Source organism: Octodon degus, unplaced genomic scaffold, assembly GCF_000260255.1.
Source record: "Octodon degus isolate 3935 unplaced genomic scaffold, OctDeg1.0 scaffold00019, whole genome shotgun sequence".
NCBI lineage: Eukaryota > Metazoa > Chordata > Mammalia > Rodentia > Octodontidae > Octodon > Octodon degus.
In genome coordinates, this window is record NW_004524595.1 from 4,931,524 (window position 1) to 4,943,656 (window position 12,133).

General features: G+C 53.7%; 1 protein-coding gene across 5 annotated transcripts in view; it reads right to left on the reverse strand.

Moving 5' to 3' along the window:
- Cad (carbamoyl-phosphate synthetase 2, aspartate transcarbamylase, and dihydroorotase) overlaps positions 1–12,133 on the reverse strand; it is a 24,562-nt gene continuing 12,429 nt past the window's right edge. Inside the window, exons 16-45 of one of the 5 annotated variants that reach the window (XM_023710985.1) lie at positions 11,602–11,714; positions 10,805–11,049; positions 10,383–10,629; positions 9,897–9,995; positions 9,511–9,735; positions 9,222–9,404; positions 8,795–9,013; positions 8,359–8,526; positions 7,488–7,670; positions 7,266–7,370; positions 6,687–6,926; positions 6,409–6,490; positions 5,988–6,154; positions 5,706–5,870; positions 5,432–5,563; positions 5,044–5,245; positions 4,460–4,650; positions 4,240–4,380; positions 3,943–4,044; positions 3,294–3,390; positions 3,004–3,072; positions 2,671–2,715; positions 2,399–2,568; positions 2,213–2,287; positions 1,551–1,763; positions 1,275–1,400; positions 980–1,135; positions 785–886; positions 500–594; positions 1–390 (exon numbers count right to left, since the gene is read on the reverse strand). In XM_023710985.1, coding sequence (XP_023566753.1) covers positions 216–390; positions 500–594; positions 785–886; positions 980–1,135; positions 1,275–1,400; positions 1,551–1,763; positions 2,213–2,287; positions 2,399–2,568; positions 2,671–2,715; positions 3,004–3,072; positions 3,294–3,390; positions 3,943–4,044; positions 4,240–4,380; positions 4,460–4,650; positions 5,044–5,245; positions 5,432–5,563; positions 5,706–5,870; positions 5,988–6,154; positions 6,409–6,490; positions 6,687–6,926; positions 7,266–7,370; positions 7,488–7,670; positions 8,359–8,526; positions 8,795–9,013; positions 9,222–9,404; positions 9,511–9,735; positions 9,897–9,995; positions 10,383–10,629; positions 10,805–11,049; positions 11,602–11,714 — 4,532 coding nt within the window. In that variant the 3' untranslated portion in view covers positions 1–215. Of the gene's footprint in view, positions 391–499; positions 595–784; positions 887–979; positions 1,192–1,274; positions 1,401–1,550; positions 1,764–2,212; positions 2,288–2,398; positions 2,569–2,670; positions 2,716–3,003; positions 3,073–3,293; positions 3,391–3,942; positions 4,045–4,239; positions 4,381–4,459; positions 4,651–5,043; positions 5,246–5,431; positions 5,564–5,705; positions 5,871–5,987; positions 6,155–6,408; positions 6,491–6,686; positions 6,927–7,265; positions 7,371–7,487; positions 7,671–8,358; positions 8,527–8,794; positions 9,014–9,221; positions 9,405–9,510; positions 9,736–9,896; positions 9,996–10,382; positions 10,630–10,804; positions 11,050–11,601; positions 11,715–12,133 lie in introns of those variants that run through there. The other 4 variants (XM_023710986.1, XM_023710987.1, XM_004627411.2 and 1 more) reach the window with 4 other exon arrangements.

Sequence of the window (12,133 nt, forward strand, 5' to 3'; positions counted from 1 at the left end):
TCATCCTCTGTGAAAGTCCATGGTACTTGTAAGGAAGCAGGAACTGAGGCAGTACGGCTGTTTATTAGCCAGTAGAAAAGTAACTGTACAGATCTGAGTGTAAGAAAGGCAGAGGAACTCCAGTATCAGGTCACATCTCCATACTGGCAAGAACCAGTCTAGAGCCTGAAGCATAGTCCCAATGGTGTAACCTATCTGGATGCCCCAAGCTTCTGCTAAGGGTGCTGGCCCCGTTGGGGGCACTGGGTTTCCTTGCCCAGCAGCTGGGCCTGAAGAGAAGAGGCTGAGGAAGCAGAGCCCAGGACCGTGGCTAACAAAGCCATTCGGATGTACATGCCATTCTCAGCCTGGCGGAAGTAGGCTGCTCGGGGATCTGAGTCCACCTCCACACTGCAAAGGAAGGGACAGTGTCACCACCCACCTGCGATGGCCTAGCTCAGGACTGAGGTCCTCCTCCCATAGTCAGGCCTAGGTAGTCCCCACTTCTGATGGCCATCACCTTATCTCGTTGACACGGGGCATAGGATGCATCACCACCATCTTCTCCTTGGCCCGAGTCATGATGTGGGGGGTGAGGATGAACTGACCGAAGCACTGCAAGGCAGACGGGGTTCCTGTTAGCACTGCAGAGCAGAGTGGCTAGAGGACATACTCTGAAGTGCCCCTGGGCTCCCCTACACACCACAGCTATGGAAACCACAGGACCTCAGCCCACGCCTGCTTCCCTGCTCTCATCTGGATGCCCCATTCTAGTCCTGGCTTCTTCCTCATGCTTGGTACTCACTGATTCGTATTCCTGGGCAGAGCCGAAGCGCTCCTTCTGGATTCGAGTCATGTACAGCACGTCAGTGTCGGGCAGCGCCTCCTCAATGTTCTCAAACTCCTCCTGGTGGAGAGGTAGGGCTGAGATGAATGCACACTGGGCTCCGGACAACCCAAGCTGAGTCCCTCAATCTGGGTCGGAGCCTGAGGGTCTCACCTGCTTGATTCCCCTGGAGGCTACGTAGTCCCACACGTTGGGTGGCATACGGAGGCTGGGGGGTGCCACATACCGCAGGCTGACACGGTACAGAGTGAGCAGGCGGGCCAAGGAGTGTACTGTGCGTCCGTGCTTCAGGTCTCCCACCATGGTGATCTGGGAAGGAACCTCATCACCATAGGAACTCCTCCCTCCTCCTAAAGCCCTGGGACCTAGGACAGGGGCCTTCTGCATGCAGTGTACCACACACTGGAGAAATCACCAGCAGAGGTCCCATCTCCACCACTGTCCTCACCGTCATGCCATTAACAGTCCCCAGCTCCTCCCGGATGGTGAAAATATCCAGCAGAGCCTGTGTGGGGTGTTCTCCAACCCCATCCCCAGCGTTGATCACTGGCTTCCGGCAGTGCTTAGATGCCAGCTGTGGGAAGGGGAATGAGGAAGGAGATCCTGCCTCTTTCAGCTCAGAGCCCTCCCGCTGCTTCATGGTCCTCCCATCCCTGTGGCCCAAGCGCACATAGGCCTCAGGTGCAGCCTTACTGACCCATCTCAGCACACAGGTCAGCCTTACCTCCACCGCTCCAGGCTGTGGGTGCCGGAGCACAACCACATCAGCGTAGCAGCTCATGGTCTGCACCGAGTCAGCCAGGGACTCGCCCTTCTGGACAGAGGACGTAGCTTCGGAGAAGCTGAGCACAGAACCTCCGAGCCGGGCCATGGCCGCTGCAAAGGAGCTGCTGGTCCGTGTGCTCACTTCATAGAACATGGAAGCCATGACCTTGCCCTGTAGAAAGGCCATGTGGAAGGTGTATGTGTGTGCGGTATGTGGACACAGGTGGCACTCACCTCCTCAGCTTACACCAGAGTTGCTGTGATGTGCCTTCTCCCCCAAAACCTCCCTGGTGAGCTGTCAGAGCCTTGACACTTCTAGTGCCAGGACTCAGCTAAAGACCTGCCTCCAAAAAGCCAGTGTGAGTGAACTGGCAGAAGAGGAAAAGTCACCTTTCCTGCCACTGACCTAGCACACTAGATGACCCCACAGATGGGCTCAGACCCCCATGTCAGCTCAATACCACTGCCAAGGAAAAGAACTATAGGAGCAGCTGCACAGCAGCAGGACCTTCCAAAGCAGAGGACAGAGCTGCTGGCAATGCGGGAGCTGGGTGCATGAGAGGACCTGATAGCAAGGGCAGGAAATGGCCAGCACCCTCATCCTCATAGCCCAAACCTGACCTTTAGGATATCGAGGCTCCGCTCTTTCTGGACTGTCATCCGCAGTGTGTGTGCCACATTGAACAGGTGGGACATCTACAAAAGACCCCAAGTCAGCAGGAAAGCAATGAATAGCCCCTGGGGGTTCTGGCCCCAACTTTCCAAATTCTCAAAGCTCTGAGTGTCCCCACCCTCCTTCCCAGGCACCTGATCTTTGGTGAACTGCTCTACAGACAGGATATGTTGGCCGACTAACGAGTGCAGCAGAGGTGAGGTCTGGGGGTGCAGCAGGCCAGGGGCCCCCAGGTTCTGAGGTGATGCCTGTCTTGGTACTGGTGGTGAAGGGTAGTAGGTACCATCTGGGGTTCCTATCAGCTCTGTAGAGAGGGACACAAGGGAAGAGACTGGTCAGAGGGTTCTCCTGTGCAGGACGTGGTGGTCCACAAGGTGTGTATGTACAACAGAGTGGAGCCTCTCACCTAGCTCGGCTGCCTTGCGAGAAGCTTTCTCCTTGGGCTCCTCAGCTGCAAACAGAGCAGGAGGAAAGATGTGTGTTTGTGGCTGCCATGTGGAAAGCCCCATTCTCCCAGGAGCTCCACTCACAGTGCCTGTGTTAAACCACCTCACACTGCAGTAGCTACAGCAGGTTAGGAGTGGGCAGGAAGGAGGCAGCACCTCTGGGACACCCCTAAGACTCCCCAGGGGGTTGTTGTGTGGGAGCAGTGCTGCCCGCCCCCAGCCTTTCCCAGCTGCCACAGGGATCCTAGGCAGAGAAACAGCGAGGTTCACACCAATCAGCAACCGGGATTTACCCCTTGCTCTGCTGCCCCATGAGATCCCAGCTCCAGGGCGGAGGAACACAGCTGCCCACAAAAAGAGGCCTGTGAAAAGATGCTGCGGGTGTTTACCTCAGGCCGCAGTGACTTACTTAGGCAAAAAAAAGTATAGCAGACCACACTATGATGAAAGTATAAAGAGAAGGACAAGGTAAGTGGACAGAAGAGTGCTGCTGGGAGGAAGGGCCAAGTAAACTGCTGGGCAACTGAAGCCCTATGCTGACACTGGTAGAAAAAGACCCCTGAGAGGAGCCCACCTCTCTTACCCGGCAGACCTGGGTCAGAGGCTCGGTGGATCCGGGGTGGTAGGTGGAATCGGCCATCAGGAAGTCCTGGGATGTTCCGGCGTGGCCTCTCTGGTGTCTGAATGGCAATATTGGCACAGGGTATTTTAAAGTAACTGACCCAACCCCTTGCTCAGGAAAAGCCAAGAGCTATTGTGCACACAGAGCCTACTCCTCATCCCCTCCTCTCAGTACCACCCTTCTCAAGTGTTGTCAACAGCCAGCAGGTGGCCTTACAACAGGGCTCTCAGACAGAACTCTAGCTGGATTATCAGTGAGCTGGGACCTCAGAGATGGCCTCTTACGCTGGGAGCTGACTCTTTGGCACAGTGTCAGAGAGGTGGAGATTTTCTGGTTTTCTGGCAGGGACACATAGTGCAGGCTGGCTAGCTTTTAAGTCCCTTATGTAGACAGGCTGGCCTCAAACTCAGCAATCCTCATGCCTCAGCCTCCCTAAATGCTGGGATTACAAGTATGTGCCACCATGCCTGGCTTGTAGTGGGGTTTTAACCTTCAAGCAGAGAGCCTTCTGTCCCATGAATTATCAATAAAAATGCTCAAGATGTTTGTGCTGCCCTGGGGATATCATAGGCCCAATCCATAAGCCCTAGGTCAAAAGCAATATGGATACCGTGGTCATCTCACTGGTGGCAGGGGCTGAGGGCAGGGGCTGAGGAACAGCTCCCTGAGGCCACTTCCGCACATCCTGTCCATATCCTGGAGGCACCAGCACCTGTAGAGAGAAGGCAGGGGCATGAGAGCAGCCAGGTTCCTAAAGGGCTGGATACCAGCAAGAAGTAAATGTGTTGCTAGGGATATGGGGCAGCCAGAAGAGCAAAGGGACTGTGTATGTGTGACAGGCAGGGAAGAAAATGAAAATGATGCGGAAAGAGGTCACACTGACATCAGGTAGGAGCCATACACATACCTGTCCATCAATATAGGCAACCTCTCCCCGTAGGACCACTCGGCGGACAGTACCCTTCACCTTCTGCCCCTCAAAGGGTGTCCAGTGGGCCTTGGAGAAGGGCATATGGCTGGGGATTGTCCACTCATGCTCTAGATCCACCTGGCAGAAGGTCACAGGTTACACCCTGGAAAAAGACCCAGTGGCTGGAGAATCCCCACCCAGGCTTTCACTCCCACACCTCCACATAGGTGTCCTCCTGTGGTGGCAGGTGGAAGATCCGCCGAGGATTGTGGTGCATTCGCTGCAAGAGGTCATCCAGACTGAGCCGGCCCTCGCTCACAGCTGTCAGCAGCAGTGGCAGCATGGTCTCTAGCCCTGGGAAGCCAGGTGGAGGCTGGGCCCCACACTTCTCCTCCAATGTATGGGGGGCTGGGATAAAGACAGCCATTAGCCACGTTGGCCCAAGGAAACCAGGCACCTCCTGCCCTGGGGAGTCATATGCATGCAGGCACACACCTCTAGCCACTTTACTGCACCTACTACCAATCCTGACACTCATTTTTCTCGGAACTGGGGGGAGGAGTTATAACTGCCCTCCTGTGGGGCCCACAACTCTGCCCATTTACAATTTTACTCATCTGCCCATTCATTGTTCCAACTGGTTTGGAGAACCTATCACCAACTGGCACCCAATTAGAGGCTGGTTTCTCAGATTCAGACCTGTCCCTGTAGAGCCCCAAGTCTTGATCTGTCTTTGGTTTTTTTGCTAGGACTGACCCACAGCTTGAGCTGGGCCAAGGAGGTGCATGCCAACCCTCTCACCATGGTCTGAGGCAAAGCAGTCGATGGTGGCCATGTTTTCCCAGAGGGCCTCCACATCCTGGTGGGAGCCAAGCTCAGGTCGGACCTCCCCCTTCCCAGGCCCCAGGCGCTCCAAGTCCTCCTGACTCAGGAATAGATGGTGGGGTGCCACCTCACAGGTCACTGGTATCCCCTGTGCCTTTGCAGCTTTGATCAGCAGGATCTGGGGAGAAAGCAAGGAGAACAAAGGAGCACCCTATATCTCCTGCCCGCAAAGTCCCCATGGCCAGCATCACTTCTCACAGTGCTATGGGCCAATGTGCTGAGGGAACTAGCTCTAGGCTCTCCTTTACTCTCTCCTGTCCTGAAGGACCACCCTGACCTTTGGTGTGACCTCTGATGCACTCACCTCCTCCTTCCGTGCCACGTGACAAATGTGCACTGAGCGTTGCATCAGCTGAGCCACCATGAGGATGGCGGCGACACTTTGCCGCTCTGCATGGGCCACAATAGGAAGGTGGGATGGCCACATCTCGAAGTGCTATGGGGAGAAAGGCTGGCTTGAGGAGTATGTAGCACCTCAGATTCTGCAGGCTCATCAGAGCGAGTGCCCTGGGCAACCTGCAAGTCCTCTTGTAGGTGAGCCACAACTGGACAGCCTCCTACCGCAGCACATGGCCTACCTCCATCCACTGGGCCACACTGTCCAGCCGCAGCTCTGAGAAGGTCTCATTGAGGTAGAGCTTTAGCCCTGCCGCGGACCCAGCCACAGCGCCTAGTGTCCCTGCATTTTCAGATGAGGCCCCCAGGAACAGGGCATAGTCACAGCGGGCACCGGCTTCTGCTAGCTAGAGTAGATATACAAGAGGGTGCTCACCAGCACCCATACCCTCACAGGCTGGCCTGGTGCCAGTGGCCTGCGCAGAGGGCAAAGGGCTTGGGAACACAGGGGTACAATGGCTCACCTTCTGGGCCAGGGCCAGAGCAGGGGCATCAATGATGGGGGGCCGGGTGTTAGGCATAGCACACACCATGGTGACACCCCCAGCCAGGGCAGCAGCGGTACCTGAGGAAAAGTCCTCTTTGTGCGTCCCACCTGGCTCTCTCAAGTGCACATGGATGTCAATCAATCCTGGGAGAACACAGGCACTGAGATTAGCAGGAAGACAGGAGGGACACAAACTGTGCTGGGAAAGTGGGAAAATTAGTAGCACCTGAAACAAGTCCCTCAGCCTAGTGGACCACCGACTGAGGAATGAGGAGCACAGCAAGAGATTCCAGGGCCTTCAAGGTCTGTGCAGTGTGGCACAGAGGTCAGGCTCTACCCAACTTTTACCCCAGGGGCTCTGCACCAGCTGCTACCGGCGTCCCCTGTGATGCACTCACCAGGCAGCCGCACAAGCTTCTGGGAGGTCATACAGTCAACATGTACCTTCAAGGGAGGGGTTGGCCCGATCTGGCCTAGAGCCTGCAAACAGAGGCAGTCAGGGTTGAAGTAAGAGGAGCCAGCCTCCCTCTTTACCACCTTTTCTCCCTCTGTAGCCACAGAGCTTTGTCACCAGCACAGCTCTTTCATAGCTCTTCCTGCTGTACAGGATGCGCCCACTACCTCCTCTTCCCACAGCACTCCAGCTGTCTGGCTCCAGCACCAGGGCCCTTGTTACCTCCACAAAGAGTTTGGTGCACTTGATATCAATGATGAGAGGTACAGAGAAGTCAGCAGCCAGGCGCCGAGTACGGTAGCCTTTGGTTACGAAGGAAGAGAGACGCCGGCCCCCAGCTCCACGCATTGACAGGTTAATCACTAGCTCGAAATGATTCTCTGCCAGCTGTTCCAAGATGCTCCGTTGTGGGGGGCACTCACCATCTACTGCCTCCTCAAAATGCCAGTCTACAGCAGTTACCTATGGGCCCACAACCAATGTTAGGCCAACTCAAACCTGGCAGACCAGGGAGGCCAGTCTCAAGGGAGGGGAGCTGGCCACAGCAAGAAAGAAGACTGGACCAGACCTGTCTCTGCTATTGGCAAGGTACAATTTCTAGACAGGAAAAGTGTTTTTACTATGTGGAGTAAGACAGGTTACCAAGATCAAGAGTGGTACGAGCTCTCACTCATGTACACATAGACAAGATCAAGAGCTTCTCTCTGTACACTCTTGTTTTACACAAACCACACATACTACCATTACTACAACATAACCATACAAGCTGGGCCCAAGGAGGGCAGTGTGGGGCTGCTGTACCTTGACGCCGTGCTCAGTGTAGAAGTCAGCTGTGCCTAGACTGGCATATAGGCTATAGCCCAGGCTCTCCAGCAGCCTCACAGTAGGGAGTAGCTCGCTTTTGTTCTGAAAACAAGCAGAGGGCCAGAGAGGGTGTACTGCTGTCTTCTGTTCCTAGGTCAGTAGTCCAGGGAGTAAGACCATCCAGGCCCTCCTTCCTGGGGCCCTGCCCAATGCTGGCACCTTATAGCTGCCGATGGTCAACAGGATGTTCTTCTTGGGGATCTTAAAGCCAGTGCTTAGCATGGCCTTGAGATAGGCCTCACAGCGGCTCTCCCCAAAGCAGGCCACCTCCCCAGTACTGGTCATCTCCACGCCCAACACCACATCAGCACCCGCCAAGCGGGAGAAGGAGAACTGAGGCACCTGAGGGAGGACAAAAAAGAACCAAGGTATCAGTTGGAGGGGTAGGCATAGACCACTCTCCCTATTCCACTTGCACAGCGGGGCTGCCTTTTGCTGCACTACCATTCTACACAGGCCTTACTGTTTCCCAAACTGCTGCTGTTTCAGGCCTTGGCCTTGGAATGCTTTCCCATCAAGCTCTGCAAATCAAAATCCTAACCTCTGTCTGGGCTGAGGGTATAGGTCAATGGTAGAGCACTTGCCTAGCACGCAGGAGACCCTGGGTTCCATTCCCGTAACAAAACAAAACAAAAGAGAACACCAACAAATCTTTTACAAACAGAAAAACCCAAGCCCCAAACCCAACCACAATGAAACAACTCTAACCATCCGAGACTCCTCAAACAGTGCCCCTCCTCCCAAGTGGTCCAGATCATCCATGTTGTAAGCAGCATTCTGTCTCGAAGCTCCCTCAGGAGACCAGAGACCATTTGATTTGTACTTTGATTATGAAGGTTTATCAGACTATTTCATATCAGAGCTACTTTGGGTCCTGACTTCTGCCTCACATTCCTTAGGGGTAAATCCTAAAAGACAAAAACTATCTTCTTATTCTCTGGTCCAGCAAGGCCTTGTGTAGCACCAGTTTGCCTGCTAACTGCTCTCTTCCTATTTACCTGCTAAGCCCAAGGGTTTCAACCCTCCTTACCTTTACCCCCACGATTCCAGAGCCAGTCATGAGCCCCACGTGTTCTACCTTTTCCCCCATGATGATTCGTGTGGCCAAGGCTACTAGGTCAACACCTAGCGTTTTGGAGACAAAGGGGAAGGAGCGAGAGACACGCACGTTGCATTCAATAACTTTCAGCTGATCATCCTGGGGCAGAGAAGAATTCTGTCAGGCCATGTGCAAGGTAGGCCTGCTAACACTACTCCATGGATTCTTCCACTCTCCACTCTGAGTGCACTCAACCCAGATGACTGCGGCAAACCCTGATCACACTTCAGACTTGAGCTACAACCCCTTCCCTCCAGCTGATACCCACTTATAGGAGGGTAGGAGACATCACAGAACTTCCTAGAACTGAGTCTAGCACAGAATGTGCAGGAGCCCTGCTTTTCCGTCCCTCCTTTCACCTCATTACCTTTGCAATAAGCTGTAGATTGAAGGGGCCTGTGACCTGCAGCTCCTGGCCCACAGCATGTACGATGGCTTTGATCCGCTCCAGGGTTTTGGCGGTGATATCTTGTGGGGGGGTAACCAGTGTGGCATCGCCTGAATGCACACCTGCATTCTCCACATGCTCAGAGATAGCGATGGCAGCTACTACACCGTCACTGGCCACAGCATCAACATCAATCTCCTAATGGCAGCCACAGGCAGTATGTGTGATACAGGGCAAGGTCCACTTTCTCCTCCCACTAGCCCTTTCTCTAGGAGGCCCCTTTCCTCTAATGGCCCCACCACAACTCATCCTTCCCACTGCACTGTGCTTATGATCCATCGGGAAAAGCAGGGAAGTCTCTACTGGCGCTGGGGGGCTGCCCACAGATTTCTTTGTGGTATCTCACCTTAGCCTCTTGGATGAACTTGGAGATGACCACAGGGTGCTCCTTGGAGACAGCTGCTGCACTGCTCAGGAACCGTTCCAGGTCCCCATCAGTGTAGGCCACATTCATCGCAGCACCACTCAGCACATAAGAGGGGCGCACCACGCAGGGGTACCCCACATCCTGGCAGAACTGGCGAGCGGACTAAGGCAGGGAAGGAGGGAACTTAGTGGGGCTGATCATACTCACCATGAGCACCATCCAGCCTCCATCCCCATCGCCCACACCCACCAGACCATACATAGCCCACCTCTAGGTCATTGAGCTCCCTCCACTGAGGCTGGCTGATACCAATGGTGTCAAGGAGCCGGGAGAACTTGAATCGGTTCTCAGCAGAGTCGATGGCTTCAGGCGAGGTGCCAAGCACCCGGCACTGCTGCCGATGCAAAGCCATGGCCATGTTGTTGGGCAGCTGTCCACCCATCGACAGGATCACACCTTCAGGATTTTCCAGCTCGTAGATGTCCATCACCACCTGTAAAGTAGGGTATAAGCAAACAGTAACAACCAAAGAGCTCAAGATGAGCCTTCTTGTTTTCTGCTTCCCTCAGCCCCACAAAGTACCAAAGGATCTTGGGTAAGCCAGCCAGTGCCCCTCAACCCTGGCCACCCAGTGCTTGTCCTCATCTCTCTTACCTCAAAGGAGATCTCATCAAAGTACAGTCGATCACACATGTCATAGTCGGTACTGACTGTCTCTGGATTGTAGTTCACCATGATGGTCTTATACCCCATCTGCCATAGGAAGGGTAATCACTTAGCAATTAGAAGGCAGGAAGATTATGAGCAAAGTAAGCTGAAGTCCCCACTGCAGTGTGCCAAGTGCCCAGTATCCTGTAATAATAACATGTGCCTTAGGGGGAAAGGAGGCTGAGTGTTGAGGAGGAGACTTAGGCAGTATGTGGGGTCAAAGAAGCTCTCCTTGGCCGGGGAGATAGCTCAGTAATGAATAAGCACTTGCCCTGCAAGTGCAAGGGCCTGAGTTCAATCCCCAGTTCCGCAAATAAAAAAAAAAAAAAAAGCAGCAGCTCTCCTGGCAACCCATAGTAAGATGTAGCAATTAACTGAGAGAGCAAGCAATTGCCAGAGTGAGAGACTGGTATGGAAGATGAGCACCCAGACCTTGCGGAGCTGCTGGATACAGCCGACGGCACACCAATCAAATTCAACACTGGAGCCGATACGGTAGACACCAGAACCAAGGACCATGACATGAGTTGTCTGAAAAGGGAGGTCGTGGGTGTTGCCCCAGTAGGTCAGGTACAGGTAGTTTGTCTGGGCTGGCCACTCAGCTGCAACCGTGTCGATCTGCTTCACCACTGGGCAGATCCCCAGTTCCTGACGCAGCTTGCGAACAGCCAACTCTGTGCTAAAGGAGAAGGGTCAGAAACATAGGCTCTAGGAGCGGGGTACCTGACAGAGGTGGGGGCCAAGGACAGGAATTAAGAGAGAAAATTGCCCAGGGACAAGAGTCAGAAGTCTCCAAAACTCTCCACCAAGGCAACCCACACCCTCCAGTCTGAGGCCTCACCACCACCTCTGACCTCAGAACTGCAAGGGCGATCTGCTTGTCTGAGAAGCCAAGGCGCTTGGCCTGGTGCAGCAGGTCTGGGGGCAAAGGCTGCCCACGGTGTTGCTCCAGGAGCTGGGCATGAGTGACAATGCGCTTCATTCTGTATAGGAACCAGCGGTCGATGCGTGTAAGCTCATACAGGCGGTCTACGGAGTAACCCGCCCACAGAGCAGCAGCCACCACGAAGATCCGCTTATCTGTTGGTGTCTCCAACTCCTGACAGAGAGGGTGCAGACAGATGAACACAGAACTGGGCCACCATAGGAAAAGCCAAGATGCTAAGCAAAATATTCCCAACTGGCTGGATGTAGTCACAGATGGCTGTAGTCCCACCTCCTTGGGAGGCTGAGGCACACACCAGCCTGGGCAACATAGCAGGACCCTACTTGATCACCACAGTAAAACCCAATGTACTGCCACGTGAGCCTGAGGGCTTGAGTGCAGGACTGTTAAGAAAGAGGTGCACCTACCACACAACCTCTGACTCTATAAAAACCTGTGTACAGATTCTGGCTCTGCCTGTCACTAGCTGTATGGCCATGAGTTCTTTCTATACCATCTCTAAGCTCTAATTCCTCATTTGTAAAAACAATTCTAATAATAATTATCTTATAATGAATGAGCAAATGCCTCAAAACCCCCAGTGAAGTGAAAATAGCAAATGTCCCACGATGACTGCTACCATTGTTACAGTTAACAAGCTCATGGCCAGGGGGCAGCAGAACATGGGGGACATTGGGGATGCTACCATGGAGGGGAGCTGCTTACCATGTCGCTAACTGGCTTCACTGTGTGGTCAAAGCCCACACAGTTCTCATCCACCATGCGCAGGGCCTTCTGGAAGGCTTCCTCAAATGAACGTCCTATGGCCATAACCTCACCTGCAGGAAGAGGGAAGGCCGAGGGGTGGAGAGGGAGGTGTGGTTTGCCCAGAATGCTATGACCAAACCACTGCAGGCTTGCAAAGCATGCCCCATTGTGGTGGGATGCATGGTGTCTCATGCTACTAAGAAATCTCAAACTCACAGCTCTTCTCCCTACCATTTTCACAGGTACATACAGCCTCTATGTTTAGGGAGAAACATGGAATCAACATGCCTAACATGGGTATGTGGATACTGAAATCGTGACTTTATCACAGTGGCCTGATCCACTGAAGGTTATCTAGTTTAATGACCTGCCCTAGTCACAATGTGATGACATTACCTGGAATCTGCCTCATCCTTTAGACCTTAAAAGGTTGAGAAAATAGGATAATTACACTGCTCTTTAAAGCATCCTAAGACAATTTTAAAAAAAA